The sequence below is a fragment of the Nelusetta ayraudi genome, unplaced genomic scaffold (assembly GCF_046127955.1).
Source record: "Nelusetta ayraudi isolate G7.1 ecotype Tasmania unplaced genomic scaffold, CSIRO-AGI_Nayr_v1 ptg000003l, whole genome shotgun sequence".
NCBI lineage: Eukaryota > Metazoa > Chordata > Actinopteri > Tetraodontiformes > Monacanthidae > Nelusetta > Nelusetta ayraudi.
The window spans coordinates 1,142,781-1,162,059 of record NW_027466053.1 but is presented as its reverse complement, the minus strand read 5'-3'; the positions used below and the strand labels follow the sequence as shown (position 1 = coordinate 1,162,059).

Here is a 19,279-nt window from a genome sequence, read left to right as displayed (position 1 = left end):
GCTGGTGGGGAAGCTCATTCAATTAGGTTAATAGACGGACGAGGCGCGTCAGCAGATTTCAGAGCGGCGAGAAACCTTGAGGTGGAAGACTCAAGGAAACCTCAGGCATGTTTGTCCATCTGAACGATGAGTCTAAAGCACCCGTGGGACATTTTTTTTTTTTTTTACCTTATGCCAGCCTTTCATTGGCCACTTCCTCCTCTTTAGCAGGTAGCCTTCCTGTTTCTGGGGCTCCATGACATTGCCGAGGCCTCCCCGGAGGCCTTCCACTATTTCCCAGCTGTCCTGTGGGCAGAGAGGAGTTCCAAAAACACACTTCAGTACAGGCGGAAGTCGCACGGACGATTTGGCAGCAGTAAAACAAAACTGCGCACATCACAGAATCAAATCAAATTCATCTTAAGGAGCAGAACTTCTAGTGGAGCCTGACACAGCGAGGGGTCTGTGGGCGGGGCCTGTGTGCAGCAGCAGCAGCAGCAGCAGCAGCTGCCGTTGCCTCGTGCTTCCCATATGCAAAATTAGCTTACCTGTCTAATCTCACACTCCACCATAATCATTTCCTGACTGAGATTAAATTCAAATCCTCCACAAGGAGATTAAGGTGACGTTTCATCACTCAGTAATCCAAACGGCCCTGTTGTCGACCTCAGCTGTGAGAATCGCAGGCCGGGAATCATTGTGGGGCTCGAGGGGGCGTTAGGTAATAACTTTTAAGACCACAAACATTGCCGCATCGCTTGGTTGGTTTATATAAGACAGGAAATAGCTAATCATCAAATTAACATGCAAATGATAACATAATAACAACAATGCAATCAACTACTCTGCATTTATAATCCCGGGAAGGGAGTCGTCTGCTAACAAGAACACAACAAACTAATCTAATGCAATTATCTCACACAGCTTTTGAGTTTTTGTATAGCTTTTCTTTTCAAAAGATGATAATAAACGACAGAAAAAGGGAAAGCAACATGATTTTATGTGCAGTGTTTTTACAACAAGTTGTGAAAACAAATAAATACTGATTCCCTCACCTGGACACAAGCGTTTTCATTGGTCACACAAACCAGCTGACACACTTCAGCCGCCCAAACATGTCCAAAAATATCAAGGGTTGAACATATTGCAGTGTTGCTTTATTAAATATACAAATATATATCTTTTTCTGTAGCTGGCCCCAAGCTCTGCAATGCTGTCCCCTCCCACATCCATGCAGCCCAGAGCTTTGGTGCCCTCAAGTCACTTTTAAAGACTCATCTCTTTACGTTGGCTTTTGAGTAGCTCCCTCCAGTGGCCTTTAAAGTTACAGTTTAAAAAAAAATGTATAGGTCAATGTGCTGGCACTCTATGCACTTCGATTGTGAAGCACTTTGGTGAGGCTTTGCCATTTGTAAATGTGCTATATAAATAAAAATGACATGACTTGATATCGTACAAATGAAGACAAAAATATGGACGGACGGCTCTAAGTGTCTAAATGCATTCAGTGCACCTCTCTGCTCTCTATGTTAAGAACTGAAGGGTTTTGGGATTCTATTTGTAATGAAACTGAGGCCCGAACGACATTCACAGCACACACACTGGCCCGGGGAGAGTTTCCTGGCAGCGATTTGAGGTGACTCTGTTATCTTGCCGTGTCCCTGACTGTTCCAGGGCCGAGCGGTTCTGGCTAAACAAACGCTATCCATCAGGGAGGCCGACTGCTGGAGGTGAGGCCGTCGAAAATAAATCCTGGCTTCCAGCGGTGGGAGAGGGCGTGGCTGCCGGGCTGCTGCGCTGCTGCGCTGCTGGGAGCATTTCATTCACTCTCCCTGAGTGCTCGTCACTGAAACACGACATTCTCACAGTGATTCATCGTCACAAGCAGCCAGGCCACTCTTCCCGCTACGTCTTCAAGGTCACGAGTCGCTTCCAGTGGCGAAAGCAGTGACGTCACTCAGATGAGGACGTTAAATCAGTCGGGTGAGGCTCCGCCAATGGACAGTGGGGCAAAGAGTCCAAAATGAAAAGGCTAAAAGCATGAGACCAGAAACAAATGTGCTAATTATGTTTGTGTTATTTGGTTAAAAGATTTGTAAACATGAAAAACAAACAATTTCGTGTGTATTTTTGCCTTGAGTGCAGTGTGTGTGTGTGTGTGTGTGTAGAACTTTTATGTTCCTCTTCTTCATTTTGTTTTGCCCTTTTCAGCCTCACGCGCGCTCATGAGATTTCAGATTGAAACTAATGTTTGTTAGTAGGCTCAGGAGCTCCCTGCTAATGAAAACACTCCGTCACTCCTGGTGTTGTTGGTGGTTGATGCACAGCAGCAGACGGCTGCTGTCTCGGTGCGCGGTGGGCAGGAATGAACTTTATTGCTCTAATTTCAGGAAAAATAATATGAGGCTGGAGGCAGAAGCTGCTTGATCGCTCCGCTGCAAACTTCCCCGACTCCTGAGTGTGGGAACGCAGCCTCTGTAGGTGATTGCTCCACAAGTGAAAGAAAGTCGTATAAATATTTCAATACCATATTTCTTCAGACATCACGATATTGGCTGCCAGACATTTATGTGTACGGCAAACTACTGCTTGGGTAGTGTTTGTAACCTCAACACTTGTTGGGTTGGGTTGTTCCACTGTTGGGAAAACATTGTGTTATCGTAGTTTGATCAAACTTCAAAAGAGGTGTATATACATCTATAGAAGTAACCAAATGAAATATTTCTGCAAGTTTATCTTTTCCTGATATGTATATATACAGTACTCCCCGAAAAATTAGAATATCAAGTAAAAGTTGTTTTATTTTTGGCAATTTAACATAAAAGATGAAACCAACCAATTTTATTGAGCCATTACACGCAAATTGACACATCTCAAGCAGTTCCTTGTTGTAACTTTGCTCATTAAGATTTTCAGCTTATTAAAACCACAAACCCACAAACTCAGAAAATTAGAATACTGTGAAAAGCTTCAGTTTTGTAGGTTCATAGAGTCCAAAGAAGCCAAAATACCTGCAAAATGGTCCTGCGCCTTTAGAAAGTCTGTCTTGGGTTGGCTAGGAAGAGTTCAGACATGGGGAAATACAACAACCTTTTCAGGATATTCAAATTTTCTGGGTAGTACTGTATATATGTATGTATGTAAGTAAAAACACCTGAGGCCAAAATCTGAGCCCATTAAATAAATAAATAAATGCTTCAGCTGCACCACAGATGTATCCAGATAAAGACGAGGGATGACAGGATGTGGACGCTGCATTCCAAGACATCACTTATATTAATATTTTACAGACACAACAGCTCGCGGCAGGAGGAAGATCTTTTGTGGGTGACAACTCCCGCCGCGGTGCCCGTTACCTGTCGGCTGTCGTGTTTGGACGAGGAGCTGCTGTTGCTGCGCGACAGGGAGGAAATCTTCTGGGACATGCTGGCTAAGCTGCGCTCCTCGGAGCCCATCGTCCTGCAGGCCGGCCAGCGGCGGCTATGGCTGGAGTAGCGGGACCATTCCTCAGCTGGCGAGGAGGAGAAGAAGAAGAAGAAGAAGAAGGAGAAGGAGGAGGAGGGTTGAAGTCGCTTTGAGAAGCCCGCCACTTAAAAAGCTTTTAGCACGGCCTCACTGAGAGAAGCATGAGCTCACTGCCACTCATTAGTTTTCCCGGCCTTCAAGTGGAAGGAATATGTGATGTAATGAGAATAAAAGCACAGGGAGGAGCTTCAATGTCAGCAAGGAAAGTGAGTGACGGGGGGGGGGCACTGATTGATCTGCAAGCAGAGAGAGGGAGAGAGTGAGCACATGTTTGAATTATTCATTCTGCCCAGGAAACTAGTTGATCGTGGGTGCCGAAGGACAAAGCGGCTGAAGCGAACGCAGGGCCGAGTGGGAACAAAAGCAGGTGTGTCAAACCTGTAGCGGACGCACGCGACAACAAAGCTTTCACTCTCATCCAGCACAAGCACAAAGACAAAACCAGGACGGGTTTGATTTAAGGTTGATGCCACTGTATGTTTCACTGAGAGCGCAATATAACCTTTGGTGTGAAGTCATTTGCAAATATTCATTGTATTAGTGATCAGAAGAAGAAGAGGAAGAAGAAGAAGAAGAAGAAGAAGGAACCAGAGCAGTGTTGCATCGGCAGCATTCTAGCGTCCATGTCAGGCCCTGCTTTTAAAAAATCACAGTCAAATAAATTTAAGTGCAATTCTGCACACAAGGTTACTGGATACAAACTGCAGTGAGCCTTCCTGGACTCTGGTGGTGTGCAAAGTCAGAGCTGTAATTTCTAAGAGGAGCTAAATTTAATACAGCGCTCTGCTTAGTTATCGCTACTTATGCACACACTCCTGATTAAAAGGCCCATTTATCTTATTGTTGACTTCATGAGCGCATGACGCAGGCGGGCGGGCTCGCAGCCTGCTGACGGGGAAACGAGAGCCGAGGTGACATGTGAGGACGCGGCAGAGTGTGACATCACCGCTGAAATATGACATCGTCACCTCGGCGCGCCAGCGTAAAGGGCCTTGTGGAAGCGGCATCATTAGCACGATGCGGCTGGTTCACCACGTCAGAAGCTCCATTCTGCTAATGCGCCGCGAGCAGGCACTTTGTCACCGAGCACGAGGGCCCATCAACAACCTGGAGGGACGCGGCGCTCGAGGAGCAGGCTGTTGCTGTTCGCTCCGAACAGCAGCGACTTTTTTGGATGACTGGCTTTCAGCTGCTGGCCGTATTTAGGCTCCATCTGTGCAACGCATTTGTGGGAATACTTATTTGTAATTATCATGACATGTTTCTTTTATGGGATAAAAAAACTATTTTTATTTTAGTTTTATTTAGTTAAAAGGGACAGCACATATTAATGAACATCACATGTAAATATGTTGATTATAGGCGTAGGCTAATTCCCATCTGTTGTCCCTTGGCGGGTTATACGGCAACTCGACAATTTTGGGTAGTGGGGGGTAGTGGAACGTCTGAGAGGAAATGTGACCACTAACCCACAAACACGACAGTATGTTTCCTATATAAAGCTTTCGTTTTATGATGGTGGCGCTCTGGAGAAGATGAAGCCTTGATTTTGTCATCACAGGAAGATTTTCGCAGCCTCGACAAGTGATCAAAACTTGGTCCAAATCGAAGCATGTTAAGGGGGTCAAAATGGGGGGGGGTATGTCATGACGGGACGTTTTCTTTATGTCCTACCTGATTAATCTTAGTGCTTGTTTGATGGAAACAGCTCTAATAATTTAAAGGTCCAGTGTATCAAATCTTTAGGAAGCCCATGACAGCGCTGTTAGATGAGCTTCCTTAAAAAAATTGATGGATTCTGTACACTTTTATTAATGTATTTATGGACAGTATGTTCAGCTTTTACCAGTATAAAAATCATAAATCAAGCCACATTTTACACACTGGACCTTCAAGCGGCCCACAGTGTTACTCTAAATCTAAATCCTCACTGGAGCGTCTCTCAGTCCGACTCCAGTGACATACAGTGTCCCTGACTGGAACACACACACACACACACACACACACACACACACACACACACACACCCGCAGCAAGGTTAATCACATTAGCGGCTCTACATCCGCTAGAGATACACTGTTTAATGGCTTCAGCCTCCTGTTGTTGTGTCCCAAAGACAAGAGAGTGCAACAAACCTCAACACCAGTTGATGCGACACAACACCTCGCTCTGTGTGTTCCCTGACAAACTGCTCAAAGTGGCGAAACGCAGGGAGAAAAAGGCCGGCGGCAGTGGCAGCAGCAGCAGCAGCAGCAGCAGCAGCAGCAGCAGCAGCGCCATCAGCGGCAGCAGCAGCGCCATCAGCGGCAGCAGCAGCAGGTTTTACGCATCTATCAGATGACTAAGGGTGGATGAGAAGAGGGAGGCGCCGGGCCACAGAGCGCTGTGATTCATTGGTTGTTCAGTGCACCTTAATGCACACATTGCACCGTCCGCTATGATTTATTCATCCACTTTCCACTGATCACACCAGCCACGCTCGGGTCCGTCATCCTGCCGAGGAGCCTTTCATCTACGACAACAACGCCACTTCCTGGTCTTTCATGAAGGTCACAGCTCCGGTAATTGCCCTCCCCCAGCGGAGAGCGCGGCCCCTTTGATGCTGACACACACACTCGTGCACTAAGTGACTGCCATGAGACTTCTATTTGTTGATGGGATTGATATTCTGGATTGTTGCACCTGACCGTCGTATTGTTTGTGCCCTCAAAATATTGCCGATCAGGACAATGAGGCTCGGGGAAATGAAAGAATTGGGATGGGAGTCTTTTAATTTGAAATCCATGTCAAAATAAATTTAAAACGAGTCATCTCATATTATTCACTGACCAATGTCTTCTAACAGTTCAGAAAATGTCTTTCTTCACATCCTTTATTTCATTTTCTTCCACCACTTTTCAGAAAGTGTGCTCTGAAACATGCACTTCTGGAAATCGTCCCTCCGTGACAAAGAACACGTCACAGGGGAACGACTTGACGTTAGCAGTGCCTTGTTTTTTAGTTTGTCAGTTTCCAGTAATGTGGGAGGGTCATCACGGCATCGGTTACAACAGGAAGTTGAAACTGAGAGAAGGATGTTTGTATGTTTATACCGCAAAGAGCATGAAAGAAGCCGCAGAGAGGGAGGTACGAACAACAACGGAGGTGTTTCCAAGGGGACCGCTATCAGTGATGGACCTGCCTCAAACTCAGATTTCAGTTACCATAACAAAGTGTTTTGACTTTGTTTTATTTGAACTAACTGCGGATAAAACAAACAAACAAACAAACAAAAAATACATCAATAAAAGGTAGCAGAAGTCTGTGTTGGAGGAAGGTCCGTCACTAATAATCGTCCCCTTGGAGTCAACAACTTGGGAACTGAAAACTCAATATCCGACTAATTCAGGCTAGATGAAAATCCAAGGGTGATTTTTCAACTTTTTAGTGGGAGCAAAACATTTTTCAGCAACTATATTCTCGGAGCTTTGCCACCTGAGACGTTTCGCCTTCCTCCTGCACACAGCTTGAGGTGAATTACTGTCAACAAATCTCCATCCCAGGATCCAGCCATGGATCCCCGTGAGAAGCTACAGACGCCTTAATGTCCTTTTAAGCTGCGCTAACAAGACCGACAGAAGCTGAAAGCCCTCTATTACATTGTGCAGTTCATATTGCAGACGTTCCTGATGGCTTTCAGACATCATTAGGGATATGACTCATCAGAATTATGGTCTATGGCTGAACCCCCCACTGTGCAGCCTCCCAATGGAAATGGAGTTTGTGTTTGCTGAGACAACTGTAGATTTAGAGCGCCGCAACATATCAAAAAGTTGGCAAGGAACACCCACTCCTCAGAGATTAAACAAAAAAATAGAAGAAGTTCATTTGAATCACAAAAATGTTTGAGTTCAGTCACGAAAAGCGTGAAACATTCTTGCGCTTGAAGCTACCGGGGAGCTCGGTTGAGAAATGAGTCAGCTTAAGTTACAGTTTAGAGTATTGACTTCTGCAAGGTCGATGACATTCAGATGGTATTTGAACAACCTTTGAAAACACGGCTGCTCTCTATCACTTCAGAGAACGCAGCTCTGAGAGTTGGAATATACTGCACTTGTATTCAGGAAGCAGCCTTTGACTTTTTTATCTGGTCTATGTTTATAAAATAGCAAATGTTTAATGTATAAGGCACACAATCTTTATATTGACTAGATTAAAAAAAAAGAATGTTTTTTCAGCTGGAACGCGACCTGAGTGGCTTCGCTTTGACGGCCGATGGGCTGATTGATGAAAGGGATTTATCAGAAAAGGAGAAAGTGCTCCTTGCATTAAAATTGCCTCGTTGCCCTCTGCCTTCGCACACCAATCAAGTGGCCGTTTCTATCTGCCTCCGTCGAGATGGCTGCAAAATGCGCCGAGGCCACGAAGAAGAAGCGTGGCTGCAATCACATCCATCTCGGCAAAGCCAATCAGCTTCTGGAGAACTATTACGCTTGAAATATGGATGTTGCTGAAAAGGGCCTCTGGGGAAAAAAAACAACAACAACAAAAAAAACGACTTCATTACTGGCAGCAGGACAGGCAACGTATTCGATCTGCTCCTCCTTCTGCCTTCAATTATGGTGCTAAATAATAGCTGCTCTTTGGAGGCCAGAGCGATGTCCCACTGCAAGCCGACCCTTTTGCAAAATAAAATGTCACAAATGCATCATCGCCGTCCTGCTGGACCTTCCGACGACTCGTACTCAGTCGCGCCTCCAGTTTCGTCGGTGCCAAATTGAAAGGAATTTCTCACAAGGTGAGTCAAAGACGGTGCGATAAAATGCCTCCAGGACTCTCCTTCAGCACCCAACCAATACAATTCCACAGGCAACATGCGTATGAGCTCTGTATTCATCAGCAGAATTAGCTTGTATTCAAAAGCAGCACTAGCGTGGCATCATTTGTCTCAATATGAAGCTCTTCAGCTACCAAAGAGGATTAGGGCCAACAGAAGAGAAAAAATATTACAGCAAGGAGATTTTAAATAAAGTTTTCATTTTGAGTTTTCAGTTGAGTTCGTGAATAAAGTCAACATTTCGTGAAAAAGTCAACGCAAAAAAAAAAAAAAGAAATTTCGTGAATAAAGTCGAAATTTCATAAATAAAGTCAACACAAATAAAGTTGAAATTGGCGAGTAGACTGGATGAATGGTGGATTAACCCAGTTAACCCCAGTTAAAAGTAAACTGGTGAAAACAGGTGTATGCCGCAAGGTTCTCCCACAGTCGTCAGGGAACTGGAAGAACGGAAATGGAAGAACTCAACTAGACTTGAAGAAGAAGAAGACCTTCATTGATTCCACGGTGGGGAAATTTGCACGCAGAACCTTACCACTTTATTCTCCACACTTACTTCACGTTGACGTCAATTGCAAAATTTCAATTTTATTCACCAAATTTCGTGTGGCCCTAATCCTCTTCCATGGGATCTGGTCACTCAAACCATCTATTTGAATTAAAACAAATCCGAGCCACCTCTGTGTTCCACTTCACTTTACTTTGCCTCAACGCACCAGCCAATTCCAAGTTCACCCAATCAACAGACACTAAAAGCTGGAACTTCAGAAGCAGTAATTCTACAGTGGCAACACATCCCTCTGCTTGGATGGTGCTTGTCGCTCAGTTATTTCACTACCACGAAGTCAGCAGAACGACTCTTTCTTCATTTTCTGCTTTAAATCTTAATATTTATTTTTTCTTAAAGGAAGAGGAAGTGGATGTAGGTGGCCTCTGAAGCAGCAGTTGAAACTAAATAACACAGTTCTGCTGTGTAGGTCATGTGTACTGCTGGTCTCAGTTTTGATAGCTCAGCATTGTAAAAACAAACATGATAAACTAAACGTAACCTTGCGTGGTAACTGCATCGCTCAGACTTCCACTCAGCCGGTGGTTTCAGCTCAACACAAAGCATTTTCAATCGGTGTTAAAATGACTCTGGATTCAATAACCATCAATAACCATCAGTAACCATCAATCAATTTCCTTTAAGCCCGTGATGAATCCGGGAAGCAGCTGGATGCCCTTTAAAGCCCCAGAGGAGCAACAAAAGCCACTTGAAGTCGAAGAGATTAGTTTTAAAGATTAGCACGGATGCTGCGTCACAACTACGCAGTACTGTCGTATCTCAAGGAGAACAGAGAAAAAAAGAACTGGATGCTTTTCTCCATGACAGTGTGTTTTTGCTTCCTACTGCACTCTCACTTCCAAAGTTAATTGTTTGTTCTGTAGTTTTGTTAAATTTAGATTTCCCCTCAGCAGGCGGTAGGTCGAGCGGTCACATTCCAAGTCTTGCCTCTTCTGTACTTCAGTAGCTGCGTTTCCATGACCCCTAGAATTGCACAGAACCTAAATATAGCCGTAATATCTCTTACTTTGTCGAAATTTTATAAATATCGTTTTAATGTTGCGAAAATGAATGAATGAATGAGAAATGCAACTACTTTCTATGGACTCTTTACACAAAGGACACTTGATAAGGTTCCAAAGAATTTAGGAAAAAGTTCCTTCTGGCATGCAAGGCCACAGCAACTGTTGCAAAATACAACCAGTTTCCTCATTCCCTGCAAATGTTTACAACTGCAGTCCTTCAGCCCAGTATACTCTGGCTTTTCTTTTCACCAAAGAGTTCATCTCTTTCTGAAAGAACGTTGTTCGCCTTTATCACAGGTCAAACTTCACCCCAGCGTTGGATCTATTATTCACGACGCGCCTCTTGGACGACGTCGTCATGGGTCCGCAGGCTCGTGCGACCAAATCTCCTCTGGAGGAGGCAACGGCAGCACAGATGGCAGCGGCCGCTCCTGATCTCCTTACGCCACGGCGCTGACGTCTTGCCAGGAGGCCGCAGGGAGGCCCTCCAACAAGACTGGGCTCATCGAGGCGCAGATTAAGCACTGCTCTCCACTCTTCTCCCTCCACTGTCTGTCATCTCACATTTTCAATTCAAGAGGGGAAGGGAAGAATAATGGAGTCTGAAGCGTCCTCGTCGTCTCTCGTGAGATGACAGCGGGGCTCCTCCTCGTCGCCTCCCGGCTGCTTTCATTCATCTGCTACCCACCCAGCAAAGTCGCGCTGGTAAGCACACGGCCTTCCAAACACTACACCACATCCTGCTCATCAACCACATCCTCCTCCTCCTCTTCCTCCCTCTCCGCTCTCCTGTCTCTGTCTCTTGTCTGTCTGTGCGTGAGGCTCAGGTCCCCGTGTCTATTGTTATATCACACTGTGGGAGAGCCTGACAGACTCATAACTCAACAGCAGCTCATTAGGACACGGTGTGGGGAGTGCAGGGGGGGGTTTAGTCATGGGTTGGGGGTGGGGGGGTGAAAACGAAAGATGAAATAAATGTAATGTAATAAATGAAAATAAAAACCCGGTCGCAACTTCAAGTGGAGTTTTTCCAGAGGGAAGATTGTTCTTCTCTCCTCTGGTTAGGATGTAGCAACAGCCGCATCCCCACCTCTGTCCTCAGGTCACCGGACAACTCAGCAAGCGCCCACGTCACATATGCGGCCATAACAAAAGGCCCTAAGATATTAGGAGAAAAAGGACAGAGAGAAAGAGAACATCTGCACGGCCACGAGCGGCGCCTGAGCCCTCGGAGAGCAGATATATTTAGCCGTGGCATCGTCTCCCCATTACCTTCCATTTATGGACAGAGATAAACTGCCCTGACCGAGACGTGTTACCACATCTTCAGAGATTTACTCCCGGGGCAGAGACTCCGTCCGTCGGCCACATATGCAAAAGCCCCTTCTGCCAGACGGCGCCGGGCCTCTCCAGGGCCTAAAAATGGGACTTCCTCTGAGAAACTAAAGGTGAGGGCTGAACTAGAGAAGTGAAATTTCATAGCCACACTTTAACCAGGATGGGGCTTTTTTGTGTTATTATCAGAATTGGCCCCCGCAGTAATGCAAGTTCTTCTGACTATCCCCCTACGATGACTCCACTTCACATTTGTAACAGAAAAAAAGCGAGTTATGAATCATAGAGGAGAATGGAGGCCTCATCTGAACTGGCACGCTCGCATTCTCAGGTGTTGAACAACAGTTTACTAACTTACTAACACCCGGAGAAAGCCGTGCTTGCTGTGAGTCTCTGTAGCTCACAGAGGGAGACAGCTGATCGATATTTGACTGTTTTTTTATTTGGGTGAAAAGAAGCCCAGCTCGCCGCAAATTTTAATATACTATACTTCCTCTTTTTTTAAAATGTCACTTGTACGTAGCGCTTTTGTACAAGATTATATTCACTGTGGTAGTTGTAAGCTTTGACAGTAAAATCTCCAGTAATATGTTGTGCACGGTTATAAATTTCTGACCAATCCGCTGAAGGCGGCGAAGCACATCAGCAGCTGTTCGTTAAATTGGAGACCAGAGGTTAAGCGGAAATGAACGCACTGTAAAGACTGAGTTCGCCCCCTAGTGTTGGGGAGTAGGACAGGTTTCCGTCAATACTTCGATTTTCTCAGCTGCATGTAAACTTGGACAAGGAGAGAAGTCCGATTAGACGAGAAAACCAAATTTTGAGCATAGCTGGATGAAGCTCTGCATGTAAACGTAGTCAGTGTTTATTTACCACAGCGCTAACACGCTCGCATGTAGCAGGTGCTAAACGCCAGAGCGGCTGTTTGGGTTTAATATTTACCGCTGCCAAGGCTGCTGCTGTTTGGCCAGGTTGACGGACGCATTCGACACAGTCGTCACAATGTTTCCATCGGCGGCAGACACAAACTTTTTTGCGGCTGAGTAAATAATAAAAAAAACACCTTTGTGAAACACGTCGAGCATGTTTGCCGCCACCCAGTGATGGCACATCTGTGTGGCTGGCAGACCACAGAAATGCCACGACTGAGAGGAATCTTTGCAGGCCACACCCTAGTATTGTGAAAAGGGAAGCACATGTTATAAAAGTTTTAATAAAAATAGGATTACTGGGGGGAAAAAAGTATGCATGAATGCACGCAGGCCTCTTGTTTAATCTCGACTCTCAGCCCGGAGCAACAAAAATTGCAAAAACTGGTGCGAGACAAAATATCACTTTCAGATTCAAAGTTTCTACATTATTTAAGTGCTTAAGAGCTTCCGTCCATTCAGATGGTGAACATTTTAAATAATTCAGCCCAACAAAGCAGGAGAACGGCCGAGGCGAGGCATGCCGGCTCTTTGTTTGCGGAGCAAACTACTGTCCGGTAGTTGGGAGCGTCTGCTGGTGCCACAGCCATTCTGACCTCATGCAAGATGCACGAGCTGAGTCTTAACAACAGGCAGACTGATGACCTATCAAGCTACCGTCTCAGAATATGGCAACAAAACATTTTTTGGAAACTCTACCCCAGCGATGGTTGAAGGCGCCTCCTTCTTCACCTTTAACTACAAACACATGCGTGCACTTTGCAGATTGACGCCTTCTTCCTCTTTTGATGAGCAGAAACACAGCCACCTGCTTCCATATGAAAACCACATGAATTATTTATGGCCGAGTGGCTGTAAAGAAGCAACACCTCCAGCGTGCACGCACGGCTCACTCGCAGCAGCTGTTGTGCTGGTCACATTCATCCACTTCCTGTATCATTTCCGTTTTAACTGGTGGACACTCAACTGGTTCTGTTCAGAGGTGAAGTCTGGTGCACTCCTCGATGCATTTCCGCGAGATCAGATGACATCATGAAATTGCCAAAGCCGTCCATTAGCAGCACTGTGGTGATCATTCGAGGAAATGACATCAAGATCAGTGCGTCACTCATTCTCCCGTAACACCGACCAACACAAGGGAAACAAACGGCGTTTGACTTGGAAACTGGCAGAACACGGTGACTCACGACGTGGAGACTCAGCAAAAAGAGCAGCGTATGATGGATGACGGGGTGCATGGACGGAGGCGAACATCCAATCAGAGCTCAGCTTTTATTTCGAGGGTGAACTGAGAGCTGCTCTTCCCTATAAATGACAGGACTGCTGAAGGTTTTCTGCTGCTTGATGCATTCCGCAGATTCCTCTCCATGTTGTTTTTTTTTTTTGAAAGCAGTGGCTGACATAGGTGCGATTGGAATGAGAGGAGCCCCAGTGGAAAGGCGAACGACAGTGGACACCGACTGGTCTGAAAACAAGTAGATTAGATTTTTTTTTTTTTTTTTTTTAAATGGAAGACTAAATAAAATTAAGCTGTGTCACTGCTACCTTCCAACTCGCTGGGTTTCAACAGACCCCCTCTGTACTCCATACTTGTAAACACATTTTTTGCTCAGTAGCCCGATTGAGCCTAAAACACACACACACACACACACACACACACACACACACACACACACACACACACACACACACACACACACACATACCAGGTCAAGGCATAGAAAGCCTCCTGTTCCGTTCTGTGGGCACTGCACCCAGAAGGAGCAAAGAAAACTCTGTTCAAGTCTCTTCATCAACACTATGACTCTCACAGAAAACTTTCCTCAACCTGCACTTGATGAGGAGCCCCACTGTTATTACCCCAGGGTCAGACTTTCATGTCACTGGACGCTGGTGAGACGCTGAGTCCTGATGACTTTTGATAATGGATCATCATCATCATCGTCATCATCATCACCACTCCAACATCGGAAGCCGCCAACAATGAAGGCTCAGTAGAAGTCCAGGTATTCCTACAGCTGCACTGCCAACACCTGCTATTTCCCTCAATGGCTTGTTTGCACTTGTCAAGAGCAAGAGGCGACGGGAGGAGGGGGGACGAGGAGGAGGACGAGGAGGAGGAGGTGGTGGTGGAGTTACTATGGAGACTAACTAGGGGAGCGTTGTTACCTAGTTTTGCGCCTAAAAGCTTGACAGGTGGGCACCGAACCGCTTGGTTTCCCCTGAGATGTCTCTGATGATTCTCTTTGGGAGAGCGCTGGTGATTTATTTCCCACTACGACCCACTTTCGAGGTGGAGACACGACTTACCCCCCCCCCAGAATGAAGAGGTTGGGTGCAAAGGAAGGAAAAACGAGAGACTCACCTTGACAGTGCGGCAGCTGCGCGACTTGCAGGTGAGCACGCGCGGAGAGAAGCGGCTGCTGACGGTGCGTTCACGGGTCCAGCCACGGAGCGGCTAGAACGAAAATACAAAAAAAGAAAAGAAAAAAAAGATAGAAAAACAGCCAAGCAAGCGAGTTCTCCTCACTGTGACATGCGAACATATGCGCTCCTCCGTTCCGGCACGCATCACTCCCTCCACCGCTGGATGGAGGTGGGCGGCGCTAGTGTGGCAGACCCAGAACCCGTCGACCAATTAAGAGACGTCCCGCAACGTGACGTCATCCCAAAGGGGGGCGGGTTCCTGGTTATTGACAGCGGGGTTTCCATGACGCGTTCAGCGGCAGGGACCCCGAGAGCAGGAGGTGAACAGCGAGTCCAACCAAACACCAGAACTAACTATCAGCACTTCTCCATGCGACTGTATCAGATCACTGGTATTTTTCTGATATCAGTAGTTTAGCTGCACTTCAGGGAAACCCTTGAGAGTGTGTTGATGAAGGTTCCCCCTGAGGACGATGGTCTCGCAGCTGCTCGAGAACGCTCAACAAAACGTCAACACAACCTCCATCGTGACTTCGTCAACGTTCTCCGACTGTCGACAGTGATTGCGCACTGCCATCTGCTGGACACTCAGTGGAATCACAACGTTTCACCGGATTGCTTTCCTGCAGAGATGGGAAACGCGCAGTAACACTAATGTGGCTGCGCGCGCGCACGCACACACACGCACGCACGCACACACACACATTGGAATTCTTGTATAATTTGACACAAGGCTTTCTCATATATTTACTTTAACTTCCAACAGGTTTCTTTGACGTTCATAAATGAAAAAAAAAAATTGGATGCAGAAATTTTGGACGCAGCCTCTCGCTGAGGACGACCTCAACGTCTTCACCTCTTCACCACTTTGGGCACCAAAGTAAGCATGGTAATAGCGGGATGCTGCATTCTGCTGCGAGAAATATTGTTATCAGCTTCCTTTTGATTGAAAAGCCGGAATGAAAGGCTGTTATATCATTCAAGGCTTCAAGGCCCACAGCTCAAGGACTCTGCCTCAGCATCGGCAACAACAAAAAAAAAAAGAGACCTGCCTTTCAGAGCAAGTCGGTCTGAAGGCAACAGATTTTGTGTGAAAAGCCATGTTTTCCTTTCACGCAGTCGAGCTACAAGGTTACCGCAGCACCTCTAATACAGAGAAGGATTCCGTAACACGGGCTGCACAATCGTCTGAGTTGAACTCTGTGGCACAGCTGCGGAGGGGAAAAAAAGTCAACTTAGTACAAATTTTTCCTCCGCCTGTAAAAAAAAAAGAAAAGAAAAAGGAAAAGGTACACGAAAGACCAAAGCGCTGCTCAGTGCTATATTACAAATTTATTGCCGGTGAGTATTGTGAAACACTGCAGGCAGGCTGAACTCACTGAGGTGAGCTTTGAAGGTTTTCTTTTATTATTCCCCCACAACCATCAGCCGCAGCCTATAGGAGCCTGGTATGAGACGTTAACACATTCTCACATCTGAGGAAGTGACGCAAACGTACAGCAAACAGGATGCAAACACGGAGCGAGCAATAACAGGAAAATTAACCGTGTTTGTAAATCTGCTTGACTTGGATGTAAAGAGCGTGCGAGCCACTGACAATATCCAAATAGGACTGAATCGGATCAATCGGATCGGTTGAGCACGAGTCGTGTCACAGCCCTCACACGCTTTTTGAGGCTAGTGTTTCCTAGTTATGATGGAGAATCATTTTTTCCATTGTAGAGCTCAAAACAAATGCTTACAAATATAATAAACTTAATTTGAGATTATTAAGATATCAATGAAGAAAACACATTTATGATTCATGACTGTGATTCGTCTCGGATCAAATGACTGTCAGGGGAGGTTTTTTTTTTAATGATCGTTTGATTAAACAAGACTGACTTGGAGAGTGAAATCACAATAAAGTGTGGCTCATTTGTCCTGAGGTTTTGAAGCTTGTGAAGCGGCTGTTCATGAGATTACTTTAGTGTAAAAAAAAAAGAAGAAAATGAGTCAGATTGAAAGTAAAACATTCACTGCTATATATGTAGACGTTTTAGTATAAATATTGAGAAGAGATGAGGATTCTTTTGCAGCAAGCTATCCGTGGAGGTAGCAGCTGTTAATCCCAAAGAAATTGTGTTTTTTCCCTGAGACCACATTGTCGTTTAGATTCACAGCAGCATATGTGATGCTGCTGTTGAAGTTGCGCTGAGCCGCTGTTTTGCTGAAGGAATTCTGAAGGTGCAGGAGAGCAGAATCTGCCTCTTGTCTACCCGCAATCCCCGGCAGGGCGGGGGGCCTCGGCAGGATGAGGGGACCTGGGAAACTCTGCCTGGTCTCTCTGGATATGAGCGGATTCGGCTGCTCCGACGCCAATCTTGACGACGGGCTGGACGCACTCCTCTGGGTTTTAAAATGCTCTTCTTCACCGCTCCCCTCAACCAGGCTGGGCCCTCTCTGGGCCTGCATCCCTGGCCGGTGGGGTGGGCAGCTGCTCGGGCCTGGGTGTCGCTCTGTGGCTCTGGTCCAGGCGGAGGCGTCCTCTGAAACCGCTATTGGATTTTCATCAAACTGGACTCTGTACTTTTCTCTCTTCCTGCCCTCACACGCTGAGCTTTTGCCCAGCGTCTCTTGCTGTTTGAGGGAGACCTCCTGGGACGACTGGGCATCCACAGGGCCCAGGTTGTGTTTGCGTCGACGACGCACCCTCTCATTCAGGTCCGCCGCCTCGTCGGGCTCCACCAAAACATCCTGCACAGTGTTTTGGTACACAGGAAAAGGGCCAGTACCTCGATTTACAGCCGCAGATGGATTTAGGAGATCAGCGGAGGCGGAGCTACTGGTCCTCTGTCCACGTCTTCCACTAATTCCTTTGCTCGGTGCGGAAGGAATAAAAGCAGGCAAGGACCTTTCTCTCTGCGGGGAGGAAAAAGCCGAGGGATTAGCGTTGCTGGCAGTCAATATCGCTTGACTGGTGGTGGAACGTTGGCAAGGATTTTTTTTTTTTTTACCAGCAGCGCACAGAGTGACGTCTTCCCCAGGAAGTCGCTCATTTTTTCATTGAAGTCGTCTATCTTTAGAGGATTGGCAGGTCCCGATCCTTTGAAAAATCAAATTCAATTAAGCTGAACAAAAAGAAAACCATGTACACAACAGTACAACTGTAACTATTATTATGCATATGCAATTAAATAAAGCTTGATGTGTTTTGTTCAATATAGGCTGAGCACAAAGACTTCCCTTGGCAATTTAGCATTCTGCCTTTTTTTGTTTTTTGTTTTTTTTGATTTTCCAGCTTCCTGCAGAGAGAACGAACGAAAACTACTGGATTAAAGGCAAGGGAGCAGAAAAAGGTTTTTTTTCCATTTCAGCTGAGTGTAATCTCTCCCAAGGGCAGCGGATGGTTTGTTCTTTTTCGTTCTTTCTTGCAGAACACTATTAGCACATTTTATGCGCTTTATGGTCGCCAGGGCACGTGTTAAAATAACCCAGTTTCAGCACCAGCATGGCTTATTAATTGTACCTCAGTAATAAATAGTAAACAGAACTTAATTACATTTTTCAGTTCTGCAGAACATGTAGATCTTGATGTTAGTAATAAGTCCTATATATAGATATATGTACAGTACATTGATATACATATATAGTCGTATGTATGTATATAGGTAGAGTACATATATACATACACATACATACATACATACATCATACATACATACATACATATTAACAAATAAGATTAGTTTACATTAGTTTACAGTTATTTGGGGTGAACATTGAATGCTAAAAAAATATTTTCCAGCAAAAAAATATCAATTCTCTGATCCCATTTTTCTTCCTCGTTCCGTCCGTACCTGTAAAGTGCATTTGGTAGGAAGTGACCCAGTGAGCCCGCTCCAGATTCCTGAGCATGTTGCTGAGCCGCTCTGGCAGCGTCAAACCCCAGTCACGCAGCTCAGTGTTGGGCAGCACCGCCTTAGGAGGAGCGGGGTAGAAAACTTGGCTCTCTCCCTTCAACGGCTTTGGATGCTGGAAGAAAGAATTTTTATTTGACGTGCTCACTGACGATGTGAGGGCGTGCGCTGTGCTACGTTACCCACGTCATAGAATCCGTGTTGGCCACACCAGACGAGACTTTTTCTCCTGCTTGATGTGGGCGGCTGCAAGATCTCATGTCTGTACGGAGCGCCTGTGTGAAAACAAGCATTAACCTCCGGGTTCTCTTACACATTGCCAGCGGCTCACTGCTGCTCTTTACCCTTGGTCTTGCTGATGAGGGTGACGTCTGGCGCACTTTTGGGAACCAGGGCGTTGGGGAAAGGTCGGCGGGAGGCCCTGAACCCTGTCTGTGGGTCGTCTGGGGTGCAGAAGGAGGGAAACATGGCGAAGTGGGAGATGTGCGAGGCGTAGGGGTGCTGCTTGGGAGTGGCCACCTTGATAACCTTCTCCCTGGTGGAAACATTAGACAGGGAGCACTGGATTAATGGTCGGCAGCTCTGAGGTGGGCAAAATATCTGACCTGCAACCATGGAGAGTGATTTTAGAACGTACTCACATCATATTTATGTCAGTTGGTTTAGGAATGCTGTGAAAAACAAAGACAAATGAATGACCTCGTTCTGTTTCTCTCTGGAGAAAAAGTATTAATATGACTTCAACTACGGCTCTCACAGCTGGTCATTGAGGCGAACTTTGCTCTTCCTTATGCTGG

At 46.0% G+C, this 19,279-nt stretch overlaps 2 protein-coding genes across 5 annotated transcripts in view; both read right to left on the bottom strand.

Annotated features, from left to right (window-relative positions):
• osbpl3b (oxysterol binding protein-like 3b) overlaps window positions 1-14,922 on the bottom strand; it is a 28,631-nt gene extending 13,709 nt beyond the window's left edge. The window contains exons 1-3 of one of the 4 annotated variants that reach the window (XM_076027619.1): window positions 14,522-14,922; window positions 3,336-3,490; window positions 169-285 (exon numbers count right to left, since the gene is read on the bottom strand). In XM_076027619.1, coding sequence (XP_075883734.1) covers window positions 169-285; window positions 3,336-3,434 — 216 coding nt within the window. In that variant the 5' untranslated portion in view covers window positions 3,435-3,490; window positions 14,522-14,922. The remainder of the gene's footprint in view (window positions 1-168; window positions 286-3,335; window positions 3,491-14,521) is intronic. The other 3 variants (XM_076027610.1, XM_076027627.1, XM_076027636.1) reach the window with 3 other exon arrangements.
• Window positions 14,923-16,401: 1,479 nt separating this feature from the next.
• On the bottom strand, window positions 16,402-19,279 carry LOC142890757 (sperm-associated microtubule inner protein 4-like). Its single transcript, XM_076030003.1, has 7 exons — window positions 19,240-19,279; window positions 19,124-19,153; window positions 18,827-19,017; window positions 18,669-18,757; window positions 18,423-18,597; window positions 17,580-17,668; window positions 16,402-17,484 (listed from the first exon to the last, which is right to left on the bottom strand). The coding sequence occupies exons 2-7, from the start codon at window positions 19,126-19,128 to the stop codon at window positions 16,666-16,668; spliced, it is 1,368 nt and encodes a 455-aa protein (XP_075886118.1). The 5' UTR covers window positions 19,129-19,153; window positions 19,240-19,279; the 3' UTR covers window positions 16,402-16,665.

Bases quoted from the DNA above. Each gene is read 5' to 3' on its own strand.
- LOC142890757 (XM_076030003.1), bottom strand. The intron at 17,669-18,422 runs GTACGGACGGAA...GATTTTTCAAAG, and splicing joins CTACCAAATGCACTTTACAG to GATCGGGACCTGCCAATCCT. The intron at 17,485-17,579 runs GTAAAAAAAAAA...TCCTCCCCGCAG, and splicing joins CGTCACTCTGTGCGCTGCTG to AGAGAAAGGTCCTTGCCTGC.